At 36.3% G+C, this 20511-nt stretch overlaps 1 protein-coding gene across 6 annotated transcripts in view; it reads right to left on the bottom strand.

Annotated features, from left to right (window-relative positions):
- Positions 1-76: 76 nt before the first annotated feature.
- Positions 77-20511, bottom strand: part of HYCC2 (hyccin PI4KA lipid kinase complex subunit 2) — a 59481-nt gene continuing 39046 nt past the window's right edge. For 5 of the 6 annotated variants that reach the window (XM_082763090.1, XM_082763089.1, XM_082763091.1 and 2 more), the window contains 5 exons: positions 20254-20370; positions 19483-19570; positions 14024-14183; positions 12669-12836; positions 77-8022 (listed from right to left, as the gene is read on the bottom strand). In XM_082763090.1, coding sequence (XP_082619216.1) covers positions 7418-8022; positions 12669-12836; positions 14024-14183; positions 19483-19570; positions 20254-20370 — 1138 coding nt within the window. In that variant the 3' untranslated portion in view covers positions 77-7417. The remainder of the gene's footprint in view (positions 8023-12668; positions 12837-14023; positions 14184-19482; positions 19571-20253; positions 20371-20511) is intronic. The other variant, XM_082763093.1, reaches the window with a different exon arrangement.

The following is a 20511-nucleotide window of genomic DNA, read 5'->3' as shown; positions in this document are numbered from 1 at the left end:
ATGCCCAACGCAGACCCAAGTTACAAATAAATACGTAAATAAAAGTCAACTGGCACCCTACACAGCTCTGTTCAGAAACAGCACGATATTTATTTAACATCGTTATATATTTATATATATATATATAATTTTTTTTTCTGCATTGCAGATTGCGTCGAGTTTTATACATCTCTATTTACAATGATTTAAAATAATTATATTTCATCTCTGGCAGGTATTTACAGAGTCAATAGTAACTACATTTCACATTTCAACAACAGTCAACAGCATTAACCAGTTCAGTAAGACAGGTAAGATAATGGCTTACATGCACCAATAACATGATCTTTGATACGTGCCATCTTCAGGTCTAAGATGGGAGATTTTCCCTGGTCCCAGGTTAAAGAACATCTTACAATACAGCAGAGGTCGTGGTTACTAAAAACCTGTTCGGTTTAGTTCCTCACCAGTACTGCATCCTGAACACCTGGGATTCACACCAACACACAGGGCTACCCTGGTGAAGAGGGGCTCACGCTACTAATCCATGCCCTTTTGTCTAGCCTATTCGTCCACAATAAGTGGGCTACTTGCTGCTTATGCTCCTTCTATGACAGAGATAAGATCACAAAGTAGTAAAAATCCTCAGAAACCTTAGTTCAGAGAAACAAACCTGGCATGACAGAATAAGTAAGAAAATTATCTTTTAACCCTTGCAGAATGTTTCTTTTTGCTAGTAAAATTGACAGCATATCCTGTATTCTTACAAGGACAATACAGAGCAAAAAGATTATTTGTAGAATAGAATTACAAATTTAAAAAATGCAGCATGGGGTACCTAGATTTAGTTTTATAGCAAATAAAAGCCACTGTAGTAAATCTAAAATGTATTAAGAGTATCTGATTTAATTATTAAAAATCTTTATTAGCTTTTTCCTGGAATCATTGATATGGAAAAAAAAAAGTTAGATGACTCAATTCTTTTTAATCATGTGGTATTTCTTCATAAATAGCCAGCTAGTAACATCCATCCCAAAAGTATGCACCTTCCGCAAGTAAACAGTAAAAAAAAGTCGTTTCAAAGTAATCATTGAACACTGGCACACAAAAAACACAGAGACGCACCCCAGTACTAGCAATCTATTAATACTTTGAGAAGTAGTTTATCTTGAGTGATTGCTAACACATCTACTGTAAGTTTACTCAAAGTTTCTAATACTTGAATTTTTCATAAACTAACAGCATGAAAGTTCTAGCACAATAGGAACCACTTAAACAGAAAGAACAGTGTCAACAGCCAGTATTTCTGTCATTCCTAAGTCCTACTTATTTTTAGAACAATTTTTCTTTGAAAAGGTTGCTTCAACCACACTAATTCGTCTGTTTTGCGATCAGTTCTGGGAAGGATGAGGACTCAAACACACAGGACAGGATCCACTACCAACCTAAAAGAAAGGTTCATTCCATAACAAAGCACTACATGGTCACTTTACTAGAAAGTAATCACAAACAAGTCAGAAATCTTCCCTGATCGCTTTTCTAAAATAAATAAATAATATAAAACCTCTGTGAAATCTATACCACAATTTAACAGGTAATTAATCATCTTTTCAAGAGTCAAAATATGAAGTAAATTAATTATCAAAATGCAAAGACACTCTGCTCTAAATTGCTTACATGTTACTGACTATAAAACACTGGGCGCTCACAAACAAGTAGTTGTTTAATACAACTTGATTTAATCACTTTGCCCATCATGCACAAGCTAAAATGTAGGCTAAGGTTCTACTGTACAAAGTTTTTACTGTACATGTGTTGTCACTAGCAGCTCCTCACAGGAATAGCTTAGTAATCCTTTATGATAGAACAGATAATTTATGGACCTGTTTTTGAATTCATTTGGTCCCTCAAATGTTAGGTTTTGTAAAATCTGATGACCACAGTAAAAAAATCATGTTTTTTTTGTACCCTAAAGAAAATAAATGAAATAACAAAAGCAGAAATTATTGTATTTTTCTACATTAAATCTCTAATAAAGTCATATAACATGGGACAGATTTTTACTAAACCCATTCCTGGCAGCTGTGTGGTACCTTAGACTTCTATAGCTTGCTTCTGAACTTCTAACGTATTAGATGACAGCAGGCCTTGACACTTCCCAAACTTAAGAGAAAAGTTTACCTGAAATGGCTACCTGCAATGTTTTGAAAGCTTGTTCCAAGACTTATTTTAAAATAAAATAAAATTTTATAACAACTAAGTGGAAATCATCATACATATCAGTCTTGCAAAACCCATTTACTGCTTTCTTTCATAAACTATTAATGAACCAAGTTGCTCACAGCTCTCCACTGTTTTCCATCACTGTATAAGGGACAGGTGAGTATTTTAGCTCTTCAGCTGCAAATTTGACAGATTGATGTATGCATTCACTAACACAACACTCATGCTGGTATCTGTTCCTCTAAATCATCTACAAAAAAGCTTTCCATAGTTAAATTTACTCAGCTGACAGTGGGACAACAAATTAATATTAGTTCAAAAAAAGTTAGAGAAATTTCTCTTAATTTAATAAAAAAAAAAAAAAAAAAAAGAGAGAGAGAAATTAAGGCGCACATACTAGAAATAAACAGCATTTAAAATACTGGAAAAAATATAAAATGTTGAACATTTTGATACCAAACAAGAACAAAACACAAGTTCATTCAGATCAGCCCTCTGCTTAGGATGCTTGGAAAGGAATAAAGTTTTGTAACTTTGTCATCCTAAACAAGACATTAAAAAAAAAGCCATGTTTACCATTCCAACACAAACTATTCCAATGATGTTACAATGAGATGTAGCTAATGGTTTTAAGTGCTACATTAAGCATGCCAAGGTAGCAATATTTTTGGCAATGACAGAATTGCAGAATTTAAGGATGAGACTATCAGATTTACAAACATCAGAAACATCTTTTGGTTCACTATGCAGCACACCCGTTCTATTCAAGCACGTTCAATTATGGTTTGCCACACCTCCTCCACGATTATGAGTATAGTATCAAGTTTGTAGTGCTTGATTTTTAGAATTCTATTCAAGAAGTTATACTTGGTTCCTACTTGCTCTTCAAGTTAATTTAAATTTGTAAACCAAGCCAAACAAAAATTTCTGCTTTGTGAGCACAAATAAAACACCCAAACACTTAAAGAGATGGTTATTAGTTCATGATAAAATAGCAAAAGTTTAAACTCTTCGGTTAAAATACAGTCATGGCATAAAATAGTCTACTCCAAAACTAATTTCTGAATATGTTATACATTAAATGTTGAGGAAAAGCTCCCTGGAGCTATAGTTTTCCAGGAACACTAATAATGTTCATTAAAGAAGTAAAACAAACCACATACTATCTGGAGACAGAAAGGGGCAAGAGTTGGGGCCACCTTACTACTGAGCAGCTTTACCACCATTAAGGTGCAGGTTTCCCCCTTAATCTTGAAAAATATGTTCATATTTACATACAATATAGACACAGTTGAGGCAATTGATTGTCAATACGTGACAAATGTATGTACCTACTCACACACAAGTAAACCTCACATGGTGAGAAAAAAAACAGTCCCTGTAAACTCCAGTATTCATAAGTAGTGCAAATAAATACATTGTCAGAAAACATTTTTTTTCCCCTCACTCTTTTGCTGTCAAAACATGAATTTAATTATGTTAAAGCTAGCAGGAGTACGTTGGAAATTTTAGATTTAAGTAATTGAGACCAACACACTTGCAAGCTACAAGTACTACATCTAATGCTTACTGGCTGCAACAACGTTCAGCATTACAGAATGAAGCAGGCTGTTAAAATTTTTCTCAAATTCACATCAGAAAGGGTATTCAAAGAAATTTGCACTTAAAACAGACAGTGACATAAAAAGTCTCCAAATCAAAAGAATAAGAAAGCCATTTAAAACTTCATCTTGCAACATTCATTGTTATAGGCCTTTTTCCCTCACCGTTTTGCTGCCTGCAGGATGAAAACAAAAAGAGGCTCAACATTCAACCAAAAGCAGCTCAAAATAAAGTCCTGAAAAGGCTAATCAATGGGGTTGAGTGCGCAATCCCAACATTTTATATTTTCTTATTAAGCCCAAGAAAAATGAGTGGCAAAATGGCAGCATAATATGGTAAAAACTTTATCAAGGGATAATTAGTTACTAACACATGTATATACATCTACATATAACCCTCAGACTTCCTCACTTAAGAATTAGAAGTATGTGCACATGCACAGAGGAAAAAAGTAGTGTTCTGCTTTTTGACCTGTTTGTATAATGCTGCAGCTGCGATGAAATGATGCAGAAATGTAAATCTAGTGTCTCACATTGAGTACCAAATGTTCTAAAACAAGACACAGCTGAGTGAATTCAGGATAAAGATGTTTAAGTCCAGATATTTGTCACAGGTATCAGAACATTTGAATATGTTTTGTACTTTGTTTAATATTTAACACATTATCATAAAGAACACATTATTCTCTCAGCCTAGACATTTCTATTACTTCCAGAATACTTTCAAGTGTACTGGGCATCACTGTATAAAAGTTTCATTACAATCTTGACACACTTGGTATGGTTTGAGCCGTGTAGAAACGATAAAGATAAATGTGATAAACAGCACTGGAAAAGCCTGTTATTTCACCTGTTTTGTAGATGTAAGTGATGACTCATTTTGTAAGACAGATGTTGACCAGCACATGTCTGAAGAACGACAAAAGCTCCCACAAATGAAACACTGCACTCAAATGGTAATTTTGATTAGCTATGGATGTTGCACATAGCAAAAACTATATATAGTTTTTAATAGGAATAAATTTGAACTCTTTTTAAAGCTTTGTGCAGGTAGGAATACATATACACAGGAACAAAATACAATGCATTTAACTGTAACAAAAGGCACATCATCAAAACAAGAACTGCAAAAATATTTTAAATTATAATTTGACTAAAGATTTAACTACAAACGTATGTACATTTGACTTCCCCATCTGGAGTCAGTGGGGTGTCTCTCTTTCCTGAAATAGTTTAATTTTGTTGGACCCCACCCATAAGGGTATAAAAAATTGTTTTGTGAAATTTGACTCGATTTAAGTGTCCTAAAATGTCTTTGGGAATGTTTATAACAGTAAAATGAGAAACTAGAGAACCTTGCTAATGAGCAATCCCATTTTTTAAAGGCAGAGGCATAATAAAGTGTAGTAATTCTTCAGAAAACAGCTGATAATCCTAACCTTTTATTTCCCAAAGATTTACGCTAATCATTTGGTCCTTATAAACTTAGCGTGATGGTCTCTACAAAACAAATTTACACTTTCAGGAAACAAACTAGCAAGTGAATTTCTGCACTACCATGACCTGCCAATTGTCTCCACCAGCAAAACTTGACAAAATAAATTAAGCAGAGTCAAATCATGCATAGCTTTTGACATTCTTACAGAAAATTCCTCATAATTTAATCTCACCTTTACCTTAGTTCTATCTCTTGTGGCCTTTAAAGATTAAGTTCAATTTTGAAATAGTAAGGCTTTCTTTCTGATGATTCTATTTATTCTAACTAAATTTCTGCATTAGTCCAGCTGCCATTTAATTTACTTCTTTATGAATGTGGAGTTCTTAAGACTAGACTGCCAAAGTGACTTGTCAAAGCACAAAAACATGTCAAATATTTAAATTAATTTTAATGTAAAATTGAAAAAAAAAAAGTTCCATCTGAAAGAGGCTCAAAGGCAAAAAGGAAAAAAATACCAGCAACGTTACACCATGTTATTGTCCTGAATTTCTGTCTATCTGTCATTCAAAGATAACCTGCTATTTTTAACAGCTTATGTTTATTCTTCACAGTGACAGTGAAACCAAAGTGCCCATGTGAAGATCATAACTCTTTCCTGTACGTTTAAATTTGTAAACTTCCAGGATACCATACATTACTTAAGAATACAGGATGAACTTTCCCCTTTGCTCTCTAGCAATCTAGAGAGGGAGAGGATGACAAACATTTTCCTATGTAATCAGAAATGTGCTTCCAAACAGTGTTCTGTAGCATAAGTACCAGCCAGTGCCCACTGTACACCAGTCATATACATTCAAGGCTTGGCTCAATGGCATGAGTTTTGCATTTTCTAGAGAAGGGGCCTATCCACTAAAATAACAATTAAAAAAACTAACAGATTAGATATATCAAGGCAATGAAGTGTGATCCTTCTGGAAAAAAGGACTATCAGTACCCCTTTGTGCAAACGGTGTTTTTAGAAAAGCATTTCACATTAAAGCTTCAGTATTTCTAGCAAACTATTGTCTCTATCCCTGAGACAGCCCCTTAAGAAGATGGTCTGTCTGGACTGCAAGATTCTTAAAGTGACTCCATGATTGAATTTGGGGACACTGAGAAAGTAGCTGAGTGAGCTGGGGATGTCTAACATCCATGACACCATAGAAAGCAGCCTGAGAAATACTCTTTACCCGAATACACCTTTCATCTCAGTGATCACCACCTCACAAGAAAAACAACAATAACAAGAACACCAATAACAAAAATGGAGCAAAGCCAGCCATTAGCTCCTGGGAAAGTAGTGTCTCCCTCCCATTTACAAACCAAATTGCTTTAACAGCATGGTCTTGTCTAGATTTTAGTCTACATACAGAATGACCCTGTGTCCTGGAAGGGAAGACATAACATTACATATGGCTACAACGCCATTAGAAGTGCATTGTAACCTACATTATCTACTTACAATCCTCTCTCTGAGGGAAAACAACTTGTTAATACGCATGTCTCAGTTGCTGAACATCAAAAGCTTCTGGGATGAGAGACTGGGGGCAGGCAAGAAAAATCTACCCTCATTTTAATGAAAAAGTGCTGTAGGCAGCCAGGAGCAGCAATGATGATCCCCTCCCCAGAATTGATTGCACAAACTCAGAGAGGTCCAAAGTCACATCAGAATCTCTGAGGCACTCCTGGTTCTGAGAAAGAAAAGTCATGATCCAGTAGTCTTTGCAGTACTGTAGACCAAGAAAACAAACCCGTTTCTATTTCTTAACAGAGCCAAAGCATCATCTCATAGGGATCACATTCACCATTTCCGCCGGCATCTCCAGTCTCACAGTGTTGAAATGGGACTGATCAGCCTACGATGGATTGCACGTCACCCAAGGAGAAAGGAAGGCATGGAAATAGGCATACAGTACATTATATACTGCTTCACAACCATCTTTACAAGGGGGGGGAAATAAAGGTGAGGGAAGAATTATTGCTGTTTCAGTAATACAGTATGATAGCTAGACCAAATCAAACAAGATCACAACAGTCAGTATTTTCACACTGCAGGATGATGGTTCTTGTTTTGCCTAAGGATGAACTTGCCTGGGGATTTAGGGGAAAGAGGGAGTCCTAATGAAGGGAGGTAAAGTTACACCTGGGATATCAGCTGCATATTGAAACTTGGAGATCGAGACTGCTTGGTTAAGGGAGCTCCTGGCGGGAGAAGATCTTTACCTTCCCCAGCTTGGCCTAGTCGGTCCTCCTGTAGGCTGATAGTTGAAAACCGATTGGTGTTGCCAGCGGCTAGATTGGTAACACCTTCTGTACCAACTCCAACACTGGAGCCTATTTGACTGCCATTGACGTAGTCAAATGATTTACTGGAGGAAGCACTGGCGGTCCTGATCAGGCTCAAACTGTTGGCTTTTGGCACCACCTGCCCAGCAGGCAGGCTGAGGTGTTTCTTAGTAGGCGTCATCTCAATTATATCTGCACCAAGGTCAGTGGATTGGTGTATGTACTGCTTCCGAGCTACTGAATCTCGAGGGCTCTCATTAGATTTTGCTGCAGAACAGGTTTCTTTATCCTTAGCAGAACGTCCACTTGCTGTTTTCCTTAAGCTGCCCTTCTGGGATACAGATGATTGAGGTTTGGTCCCAACCGGCTGGCTGCTGAGGGAAGCTCCCGATGAAAATCCTTCATCAGCATCGTTAAGGTTCACAGATTCCTCTCTTCCATTTACACCTTCAGCATCTATTAATAAAAAGGGAACAACCAAAAAACCCCAAACCAATCAGAACACATAGTAAGCATTCAGGTTACATGAATGCAGAGATGCACACAATGTCAAAACAAATGTCATTTGCTGATCCACCTGGTTTCCACTTCCTTAAAAAATCCTGATTCTCAGTATGTAATCTTCCTGTCATATAGCAGAATAAGAGAATCTGATGATAAAATAAGTACTTCTGGAGCTTCATTTGCCTTTCCTCTACATCATTTTCATCAGTCAAGAATATCTCCAAAAGTATATCTATAAACACAGAAGAAGAATTAGGCCCCATTTGGCTAATTTTAGTTCTGTCTGCAGGTACTAGTGCCAACACATTTGTTTGTTTGTTTTAAAAAAGAAAGTTATATGTATATATACATATACATATATAAAGCCTTTCAGACTATTTTTATCTTAGTTTTAGGCAAGATCCAAGCATGTCCAGGAAATCTTCTGGTTTGTGCTGAGTAGGCTTCAGAATTAGGTTAATTCCTAGGCCTGCAACAAAGCTCCAACAGAGACAGAAGGCTTCTGTTGTGTATAGTTGGCACTTGAAACAATGTAACCATACTTTCTATTGGAGAGTAACCTAATTCCTAGTTCTCTCTCTCCCAGAGCTCAATAATCTCTGCACTTCCAGCAATCCTATCCAGGTCCTTCTATCACATTTGCTTTAATCTCAGATCAAGATTTTTAAGAGGAAAAAAAATCTTGTATTAATAGAAATTTAACCTTTGAAACACTTCAAGTTGTAAAAGAGGCTTTATGCTTTAGAATGGGATTTTAAAGAAAAAAGACTGACAAGCTTCTGTCTTAAACCCTTGTTTTCAGTCTGATAATTTGATTAATTATTAATTTGGGCTGTAAATGAAGACTTTGTTGTTGTTTGTTTGTTTGTTTGTTTTTTAAATCTTAATTCCGGTCCTTTTTCTAAGCTCCAAATACTCAAAACAGGAGGTATTGTTTCAGTAGAAAACTGAGCAGCATTTAAGTTTCAAAACTGAAAATGGAGCTTGGGTTTGATACTTTGTTTCTTGTTTTATGGGGTTAAAGTAGTGGCAAGGATCTCACAGATTCTAACATTTGAGTAGAACCTGGTCCATTCACACAGATTGCTAGCAGAGCGCTACAGAGCATTTTACATTATTGCAAACAGAACAGACACAAAGCCTTCAGTGTTTCTTCCTCTGTGCAGAAGGAATATGGGCTGATCCAACCTCACATTTCTCAAGTGTAAAGCAAAAATAAACCACAACAAACAAGAAACAAAGGTTTTATTATTCTTTTGGTTTTAAAACTACTTTTCTTTTTAGGAAGCTTTGCCTTGGAATTACCATTATTGTGTATCAGTTTACAATGTTTAGCCTTTTCCAAATCAGATCATGCTCAGGCCTCTCTCACACCAATGCAATGTGAGATTATTCTGCAGTATTATACAGTTCTACTTGACTCAGCCTTTAAGAAGGTTCGTGTTACTACTGTCTTCCTTCCTCAGCAAAGCCTTTCACCTTAGAAAAAAAAAACAAAACAAAACATATTCTTAGGCTTTAACAGCCATTATTAAAGTGAAGAACACTTTACTTGCTTTAACCTTCTGCATCCATATTTAAAATGCATATACTTTTACTCTGCTCTGTTTGGTCAAGCTAGATCATCATCTTCTCCTTGAGACATACATGTATTTTCTTACATTAGACAGCAAGATATTTTAGTCAGAACCCATCACATCTCCATTCCCCCCAACCTTCCCACGCATAATCAAAGATGCTAATAAAAGTACAAGGTAACTGTAACACACTAAAAGCAAGAGCACTTTTTCAATAAACCAACATTTGTGTTTCTTCATAATCATGCAAAGCTAGATGAAAGCATGTTTGGTTACAAGCAGCAATAGCAGCAGCTGAAGTCCCCTCTCAATCCATTCTATTCCAGCAAAAGATGTGTAACTTGCAAGATAATCTCTTCAACAATACTGCTAAGCTTTTCGTTATTGCAAGAACACTGCTTCTTCAGTGCTTCCTCACAGTTCATGTCAAAACATTTTTGAGTAACAAAATGCTAAAATATTACTGGTCAGGGACACTGAAGCAAAGGAGTCACACAGAAGAAGTGGCATTTCATCCACAGATTTTAAAAAATAAGACTGAGAGGGGTTGTTGCAAGCTTTTGGATGCTGCAACTATATAAATGCCCAAGCAGCTCAGCAGTGCTCAAAAATGAAGAAGATAGAGAAGACAACATGCAAGAGAATTTCTGTCTAGTCAAATCCATGTAGCTACAGAAGTTCTCAGTACGACTGAAATAATTCAGCAAACACTCTTTTTGCAGTACATGTTCTTTTTCTTCTAAAAAACTACCCTCAGAAACAAAAATATTTCAATCTTTGCATACTCTGTTTGGGGGTAAAACAGGATGAAGTCATAGAAGTTTATTGGTTTGTTTCCAGTAGACCAATAAGATGATTTAACAAAAAGAACCTAAAAGCCTAGTCCTCCCAAGTACTCTCTACTGTAAGTCCAGAAGAGAAAGAGACAGTGCAACCTAACAGGAATCCCATTGATTGCACTACAGCGTGTCTTCTGGATTCTCACTCTTCTTTCAAAATAAATCTCTCTCCAAAGAATACATAATTAATGCCAGTACATAATTAACCCTGTAGACATATATACAGCATTCTTCACTGTCTCAAAATAGTGCACACTGGTTAGCTGCCACCACCCAAAAGCAGAATACCTTGGTAAGGTATTACTCAGTCATTCTTGAAATCTTCTGCCTTCTTGTATTTATTGGGTCAAAACACTGATCTGAAAAGGATTTTATTACAGTTTTTAAAGTAACCTTTATTCTATTTATCCTTTCCATATCTGAAGTTTGAAGAGTCAATGAAAATGATCAGCATTCTCATTATATTGTTTTATATCAAAATTATATTTATGAGAGGAAATTTTCTAACCAAAACTTGGTGAAGTCAGCACCAATAAAACAACAGACCACTCTATTTACACATGATACTGATAACCAATCCAAACTCCATTCCTGGGCCTTTTCCCACATGCTGTCAACTGGCAGAATTCAATTTGCCCAAGCACATAGTTATACATGTATACTGCCAACATTTAAAGAAGTAAAGTATATTCAACCAATTTCAACAGAAATAAAGCATGTGGAGTTATGACTTCTCCAGTAACATCTCAATTGATATAGGTGTTGAAACAAATTAAGACTAGAAGGCCACATCAACTTCTTTCCTACTTTGCATTTTCCAGAAGGTTCTCTGCAGCTGAGGAGTTCTCCATATCCTTCAGGTCATGCACATGCAAAGTTTAGTAAAATGAACTAAGACCAACTGAACCAGTGAAGTTAGAAGACTACTTATTTACTGAGCATGCTCAAACTCACTATGCACCACGGAACAGATTATAAATCTATGCTGAACATTTTTATGCAACTATCTTCTACTAAAGTATGATGTCTTAATTATTGTTTGATAACGCCTCTGATTAAGGGGAAGGATTCTCCGATAACATTACATTAAATCTCCAAGTTCTCCAGAAGAACAAATTTGAAGCCTATGTAGCTCGCTCCTATCCAAATCCACAAATAAAATCTTGTTTATGATCAACTGATGGACTATAATTGTTGGAAATACCAAAACTGTTTGATAGACTGTTCAGATGGAAAAGGAGACAAAATAGGAAAACACTTGAAATTCCATTAAGTTAGATTTATAAGAAATTAATTCTCATCTCTGAAGAGAAATCATGATCCAAATTTCAGCACTCAAATGCTTGTTCTCATGGAATAAAGATGAGAACATAATAGATGAACTTAAGCAAAGTGAGTATCTGCCAGCTACTCTATCTGCTATTGCTGGTTGCAGAGCAGGCATACAAAGCTCTACAGCATTTATGTGGACAGCAAAACTGAGCAAAAAAGCAAATACCGTTTCCCAAGCATTCAGAAACATGACAACCTGATTTATTCTTGAAAACACAAGATTTTTCTTCATTTGATAATTGATTTTAGAGCAGCCAGGTCATTCATGTAAACTAGTAAGCATATGAATCTTCAGTTAAAGAATGACTGGCAAATAAAAATATCTCCAGTTGTGAATGTCTTAGATAGGCTTGTCTTTGTTCTTGGAAATTTAAAAAAAAACATGGACTAACAAGACACTATTGGAACTAAGTTGTAGCCAACCAAATACAGCTGCAAACACAATACAACCAATATTCTACACTGTCTACTTTTCAGGACTAGATTCATGTTTATCTGGTGCATTTTTTCCTTCTGAATATTAAACATGCTCAGTAATAGAAAGTTTCCAAGCAATCCCAAAGCTCTTGGCTATTGCCCCTGTCATTTTTATTTATTTTTTTTTTGCCATGCCAAGCAGTCTTTCACCACACAGATGCAAGCCCCAGGCCAGCCCACGTGATAACAAAAGGTAGTACCTGACCTGATGTTAGGTATATAGGGGATGCGTGTATTGCAAAGAGAAGCTAATACACCCTGGGATAGCGGAAACACACACTAGAATGGAAAGAAGTTCTGCTTGGGGATAGGGAGCCAGGATCCTCCTCCAGCAACTGCCTCACTGACTTCTGCCTCCTCATCTCTGTCCTACCCTCTGTTGTGGCTGCTGCCAAGGTGGGCTCCAGGAAGCCATGCTCAGGGGTCCTGCGCATCAGCACCTCCCCCTCTTGCTCATGTTTGATCCCTAGGTCTGTGGAGCCGTGTTGGATCGGTGAGCCAGGTATGCTTGAGTCAGCCTCGTTTGAGAAGTCAAAGCCATCTGGGATTCAACATATAACATTTTAGTGCTTTTCTATTCCTTTCTTGGCATTTCAACCCAGGCAGGGAAAATAGAAGATTTATGCGGACATGGAACAAACAACGAAACACTACCCACGCTTAGTTAAGTTTGTGAGAACATCCACAGAAAAGGACAAGTGGGCTATGCTGTAGACTGGAGACTCGAAAAATGAATATAATGGCAACTACAGTAAAGACAAACACGACCCAGAGTCCTGAAAACAGAAGACAGCTGCTTCTTGTCCTGAACATCCATTCAGTTGAAGACCAGAAGTCATTAAATCCTTTGGCACACGATATAGGAAAAAAAAAAAGTATCAAAGGAAAGATGTAATACTTGTTTTTTAGACTCTTGTACCCTCAATTTATTTTTAGGTTATATTACTTTTTTTACCTTCTGCCATTTATGCATCTTTTTAAAATCTGTTCAATACATGCAGAGACAAAGTTCTGTAGGTTTGACAAAATGAATTCAAAGCAAGCTTTTTGCTACAGCTACAATGAAGATTTCACCATATGAAAGTAAGCATTACTACATATTTATTGTTCTTCATACAGTCAAGCACACTTCTATATGATCTAAATATTCACTGAAGAAAAATAAGGTTAATTCTAAACTATCCAAAGCTACTTTATGACATATCCCCTCTGTAAGGTGGGCCATATGATGCTAGGATTACAGTGTTCAGCTCTTCCATCTCCCATTGCCTTTAGTGGTTGTAGGTAACTGGAACCCTGTCAAGGTCTGACTAATACCATTCATTTCCTCATCTATTTATGATGGCATGCAGTTAAGTTTGAGTGGATCAAAGAAAGAAGTCAAATTATAAACCAAACTCTGCCACTACAATTTTATGCTGTGTTACACAGAGAAAAAAAGTCTTAACTATTTCCAGCCTCTCCATTTATTTATTTAGTACCTACCTCATGGGTTATCACCAGATCAAAAACAAAACAAACATCCCAAACCTTCATGTTCATGCAGTGCTCTGAAAATGTGAAATACTATAATACTAAAATACACTGTTATGGAGTATCACTTTTCAAAACAAAACAAAAACAACAACCACAACCAACTGTTCTGCAAACATTCAAACTCAGAAGCCAGGTAACAGTGACGATGAATACAGTATGCTACAATATTTGCTGTCAGCAGAGAAAGCTCACCTTCTCTCCTCCAGCGGTGACGACGGATAGAAGCTGTTGTAATGGCAGTCCGAGAAATCCTCGGCACTGTTGGAGTAACTTCGACCTTCAGTACCTTCTGGCCTTCTTGTGACGCATCAGGAGCATCAAAGGGCAGTGAGTTCTTCATGGCATTTGCAACCTAAGATGAAAATAAAACGCTATACTACCACCATCCTTGACTGCATAAATGGCAGCTTTAGATATCTTTGCTGGATCCAGAACAGGAAAACAACCAAGAACTGTCAATTATGCCAGATCCCATCCAGACAGATAGCCCCATCCCCAAGATTCACAGTTGGTAACTAAGTTGGGAAGCTCATCACAAGCCTATTCCCAAAAATACAGTTGAATTTTCTTTTTTTTTTTTTTTTTTTTTTTTAAATGTAATCTACTTTGTTCCAGGTTTGCCCCTGTACTCAGAGAGGTAACAACCTACACCAGAAGTTCTCCACCCAAACAAGATTGCAAAATGACAAGAAAAATAAAAATACCACTTGTGTCATGACGAGAATGGTCACAAGCCAAGCCAATACAACTGGCACATGGCCTCATATATTGGAGACACAGGACCAGTTTCCTTTCATGTCCCATTTTCCCCCTTATTCCCTACCATCTCAAAAAAGAATTAGACTCTTGCAAGATTTTAAAAGAATTGCAACCTAAGCAATGGGCATCAAATCATTAGAATACAGTGATCTTTATAGATCTAATTTTTAGTGTAAGAGTAATACATTGTATTGTAATAGAGTAATATATTATTAGTGTACTTTATATATTGAAATATAGATCTAATTATTGTACATATAATATTGTAATATATATGTAATTTTTATTATAAAACCAGATGCTTTGCATCTTTGAGATACAAAACTCTTTTAGCTTTGATTTTTAACTGTACCTTTAAATTTACTGTAAAATGCTTTGTTGGATTAGAGATTTACTATTATTAAAGCATCTTTCAATTAATGTTCCCTAGTTTACAAGTAAATTGTTCTATAAGTAAACTCGTGTAGCAGCTCATGAAAAGCAATATAGGTCTCTGTGGCACATGCTGTATTCAGCAAAAATAAAGCTGCTACACACAAAATGTTTTAAAACTTCAGAAAAAATGTCTAAGTGAACTCGCCTTGATTTTCCAATCTTACTGACTTCATACAACCAACCAGTATTAAAAACTTTAGAACATTTTAAATTAGACACGTCAACTTCCTTCATAGATCTCTTATATTTCACAAATATTTCACTCGCTACATGCTCCTTAGTCCCCCTCTAAGGGGGAACACAATAGGTAAAATAAGGTCAGAGACAACTAGACTTAAAATAAAACAAGCATGGAAAATGTATCTGATTAATCTCTATAAAATCCTACCTGCCAATAGCTGCCACAATAATTTGTGTAGTCTATTCTCCCAATTACAGTTTACAAGAAGCAACATCATATCATATTCTTCTCTTGCATCAGAAAACAAAGTTTAAAAAAATATTGTATTCCTGTTCTGTAACACAAATATGATCAAGCTTTTTTTTTTTTTTTTTTTTTTTGTATAAAAACATGTATCTAGCTGCTGGAGTTGATACAACTGTTTAGCACATGACTACAATCAAGCATTTCCTAGTCTTACGCTGTAAGCAACATTTTCCAATGCTCCTCTCAACCTAGTGAAAAAATTAAGATATGTTTAAACTCCAATGTTGTCTTGATATTCTGAGATTCCCTGAGGCCTCAGAAATGCGAGGGACATCCCACAAATTCCTTCATTTCCCAAAGACTACATTAGGGAAGCAGATTTAGTGTATGAAGTCATCTTTAATTAACATTTGCAAAAACACAAGTTAGGAGAGATCTACTAAACCAATGGAACAGATTCTATTTGCAGAACCTTCTTTGTATGATTTGTCTTGTAAAGACCTCAAATAATGCTTGATTAAAAAAATAAATAAATAAATTGATGCATACCATATGCCTTAAAAGCTCTGATTTACAAGTGTTTATCAGTACCACAGTAAAGTAAAAGTGACTTTCCCCTACGTTCTAATAGGCAAACCATCCAGCAACCATATGAAGAAATAAAACTCATTCAAACATTAAAGCAGAGATGACAGGATGTTAACTAATCAAAGACTTCTCACTTCCTGGGAAGCTGGAATAGCTGTCATATCCTGATCTTCTCCAGCTTCTGCTGTGATCCTGTAAATCCTCATTAAACACTTTCTCCATTGACTTCTTGCCTGACTTCTAACCAGCCTAAATATTCTTGGCACCGGTGTAGAAATGCTCTTTGTCATTCTGCCTTCTACATGCCCACCTCTGTTTTGTCCTTTGCTAGTCAATTCTCTCAACCTCACCACAATTGCTCTCCTATTCACACACAGGCCTTTTTCCATGTTGTCCTCCTGCAGTGGTACAAACCTCACTGCTTTCAACCCATCCTTGACCTCATAAAAGACTTCGGAAACTAATTTCTGCTGTACTGACCCAACACAGATTAAGTTCAACCATATACAGTGGTTTATCTTCCAATCATCTCTTTTACTAATATTTCACCCTCTTTTGAGCAAGTACCTTTCTCAGCATTAAAATCTGAAAATCAGTAGAATTCTGCATTAGAACCAGGTAAGTGACACAACACTTTTACTTGAGGAGCTTTTTAAGAGCTTGCCCTTTTTAACAGCACAAATCGTACTTCTGGGGACTGAGGAGAATCACATTGAAATAAAGTTCATGCAACAGTAAAGCAATCCAAACAGACAGTTTGGATGAAACACAGCCATTCTCCATCAGGAAAAAAATGAAAAATAAAATCTGCAATACTTCAGGATGGGAAAAAAAATTGCTTTCATTATGTTTTAGGCTCCCTAACAACAACAGGCACTAGTTCTGTACTAAAAGGTGGGAAAGCAAACCACAGCAGAATTCAGATTTAGCAAGCCAGATCTGCAACTGGCAATGACAAAAGAGAACTGGCTTCATGCCAGATAGCCACCCTTGCCCACCAGAAATAAGCTCTGACAAAAAGAATGTGCAGTAAAAGCAGTAAGTACATAATAAAAAACCACTGGATAAAGGTGCTGTTACAACAGGGACTTATTGATCCATACCTCTATGGACCAGGCTAAGAATACCTGTGCATCTCTGCGCCAAAGCAAAGGATTTCTTTTTGAAACAAGTGCAGAAGCTTTGTGTTCAGAGGAAGATGTTATTTGACTGGAACTGCACTACTCACTCCTAAAGTGCAGCCTACCTTAGCAATAATACTGAATCACTTAGATTAGTTTCCAACTGTAGAAACTCCCAGTGTTCGTGACTATGAAACCAATATCCAGTATTTGTTAATGGATTCCTTTCTTCTACCAAAAAAAGCTTTTCCCTCACATTAATTCCTGCCTTTTCCAGTGCAGTTTCTGGGTTATGGTGAAAAAATGGCTTGGGAACTGCTTCAATAATCACAGACACTTCAGATTCCTGATGCTGCTATTTCAGGATTTATTTTTATTCCACAGGCAATATAAACCTATTTAAATAAGAACATGGGTTTACTATATTGTCAAAAATATTTCTCCAACAGACACACTCAAACAGAGGGAGTGTGATGTTTCTCATTGTAATGACTGACAGTATTCTCACAATTACATGAATAGCCTGAGTACAGATGTCTAAAAATAATCCTACCATGGAGGATTGCCTAAATATTAAATGGATTTCAAACAATTTGCTGCTGTTAGGCAATCCTAGGCAGAGACTGATCTTTAAACATACCTGGGATGATACACAGATGATATTTTATTTGGTACTAGTAACCGCAATAGTTTAAAATACAAAATTTTATGTAGCTAAATCATATACATCTCCTGGAGACTACTACTAAGTGAAAGGACTCAATACTTGAAAATGTCGAATGGTTTGGTATTATAGCATAAGGCCATAGACATGCAGGTCACTTTTTAATATAAAATGGTAATTTCTTAACACTGATTTTCAAAAACCACAGTAAAACAAGATGGGAAACAAAGGCAGTGATCAGGGCAAGGCAAAAACACACAGATATGCCTGCACATGTATGCATGAAAACCTGACAAGTGGGCAAGTGGAAAAAATTGGTGATACCATGACATTGCCAAACAACTGCTTGGAGTGGCAAAAGTATCTTTGTAAGAACAGACATTCCAGAAGACTTTTACAATTAAAAGTCATCTCAAAAGACAAACTGATTTTAAAAAGTCCTGAACAATCAGGATTGAAAATTGTCCTATCATCAATTGAATTAGGTTCCAGATCCTCCTACACACTTTTAAAATGTTGTATTTTGATAGGCTGGCTTCATTCAGTAGTTTCAATATTTAATTTAAAACTTTCCATCTGATGGAGCAATGAGTCATTTCCAAAAGGAACCAGCAATTATAATAATTCAATGGATACCAGCCATTAAAAAGCAGAACTCTCAGAAAGCCTGTAGATAGCTTTTACAGCCAATATTAATTAATCAAGAGCATAATTTTACTTAATTTATTGGAGAGAGGCATGTCAGATTGTCACAAAAAAAAAAAAAAGACAGACTTTTCCCAATCCACTCCTTTCTCAGCTACACAAAAAAAAAAAAAAGCCTTGAAATTCTACTGTTGGTAGTTTATAGGAGGACCAAAGGCTTCTGGCCACAATTTGGACAAACTGAGATAATATTCTGTTCTACTTCTTTCCTTTACTATTCTTCCTTATTTTAAGTCTCATTCCTACATCTGACAAAAAATAAAAACCTTCCATTCCTGCTTCCTTTATCACCCTCCTCATCCTCTCCAACCACATGAACTTACATCCAGCTTAGTTTCACCTTTTTCCCTGCTTCATTTTTCTTTTATGACTGGGACAACAATTCTAGTGAAAACTGGGGGTAAAAACCACAATTGATCATAAGAAAACCATTTTAACGATGCTCCTCTAAAGGAGGTAAAGATTAAGATTTGTGTGATTTTAATCAATCAAAATCCAACACTGACTCTGGAGATAAAGCTCCTCTGCACTTTCAGCTCTATTCTGTTGCTGTTTGTTCTGTTGTGTTATCAGTTAAACCACAAAACATTCTAAACCCTTCTGAAGGTCTAGAAGCAAAGAATATACCTTTTTGCAACCAACATCCTATGACATACAACCATTCATTTAAGCTTCTTTGAATCACTCATTAGTAGCTGGTGCCAAAACAACAAACATTTTGATCCAATTGTACAACATTAGAAAATCCTATCTTTCTGCATTAATTAAAGACCCCAACACCCTAGCAGATAAAGCATGGTATAAATAGCTATGTTAAAAACACCAGCTGTTAACAACCACTTGTGTTTGGGAATGCAGTAAACAGCAACAAATGCTTTCATTACGAGTCCACTTCAGAAATGCATCCATATTCTTAATCAAGTCCATAAATTTCATTAGATTTTTTTCTTACCAACAGAGGCTGTGAGTAGAGTTCAAGCTGTGCTCTGTAAATTATGTCCTCCAATACCTCCTGGCCAAGATCCCATTGACCATTATATCTAAAAAGTAAAAAAGAAATTTATCTTTTGTGTCTTTGGAACTCGCTTGTCTTTTTTTGCTGCCCAAATACAGCTTTTCACTTCTTATGTGGAAAACTGCATGCACACCCAGCCCCTCCACTTCTTTCAGAAGTGTGGACAGAGTTTTGTATTACTCTTGTTGCTATAACAAAAAGGGATACCCCCTGACACCTCCAAGTGAAAAAATGTTGATACCACAATCAGGACAAACTTAAAGAATAAAAAAAACGGGTCAATATATAAAGGTTTACAATACCTAGCAGGACTCAGTTTTAATCAGTAACAGATCTTTGCTACCTCAGAAGCTACCGGTATTTGAGCGGACTGCACTTCAAGTTACCCTGGCAGCCAAGCTCATTATGCTTTTGAACAGAAGGTTATCTGAAGGTAGTGGAAGCTTAGGAGAAGATGATGCTAGGAGCCTCATTCTCTTCAGCACATACTGCTGGTGTTTCACCACCTACTCCAATGTTTACAGAGATACTCGCAAATTATCAGTTGACTGACTGAGCAAGTAATGGGAAATATAATAATTAGAGTTAAGATTCCTGTGTCCTAAAAGTTTAATTAATTTCTTTCAATTACAAAGAAACAAATGCTGCTATTTTACTCCATGTAAAACTAGCCATTTATTCTTTTACAAAAAAAATAAGTCTACTTACATGGCATAATAGACACCTGTGAGCAGCTGCACCATGAAGTCAGGGTCCAACACCACTCTACCATAGTGTTCTTTCCAGCGTTTCTCGTGCTGCCGTGGAAATCCACTTACACACAGCCTGAAGAAACATATCATTGTAACAAAATGTTAACCCCAGAAATACTACAAACATCTTTACACCAAAGCGATTTCCTTTAATTTTTAAAATCTGCTTGTCAACATGTAAGTACACAATGTAGAACACTTATGAACACTTATG

The sequence above is a fragment of the Aythya marila genome (genome assembly GCF_965140915.1).
Source record: "Aythya marila genome assembly, chromosome: 6".
NCBI lineage: Eukaryota > Metazoa > Chordata > Aves > Anseriformes > Anatidae > Aythya > Aythya marila.
The sequence above is the reverse complement of the archived record's forward strand: the minus strand, read 5'-3'. Positions and strand labels throughout refer to the sequence as shown.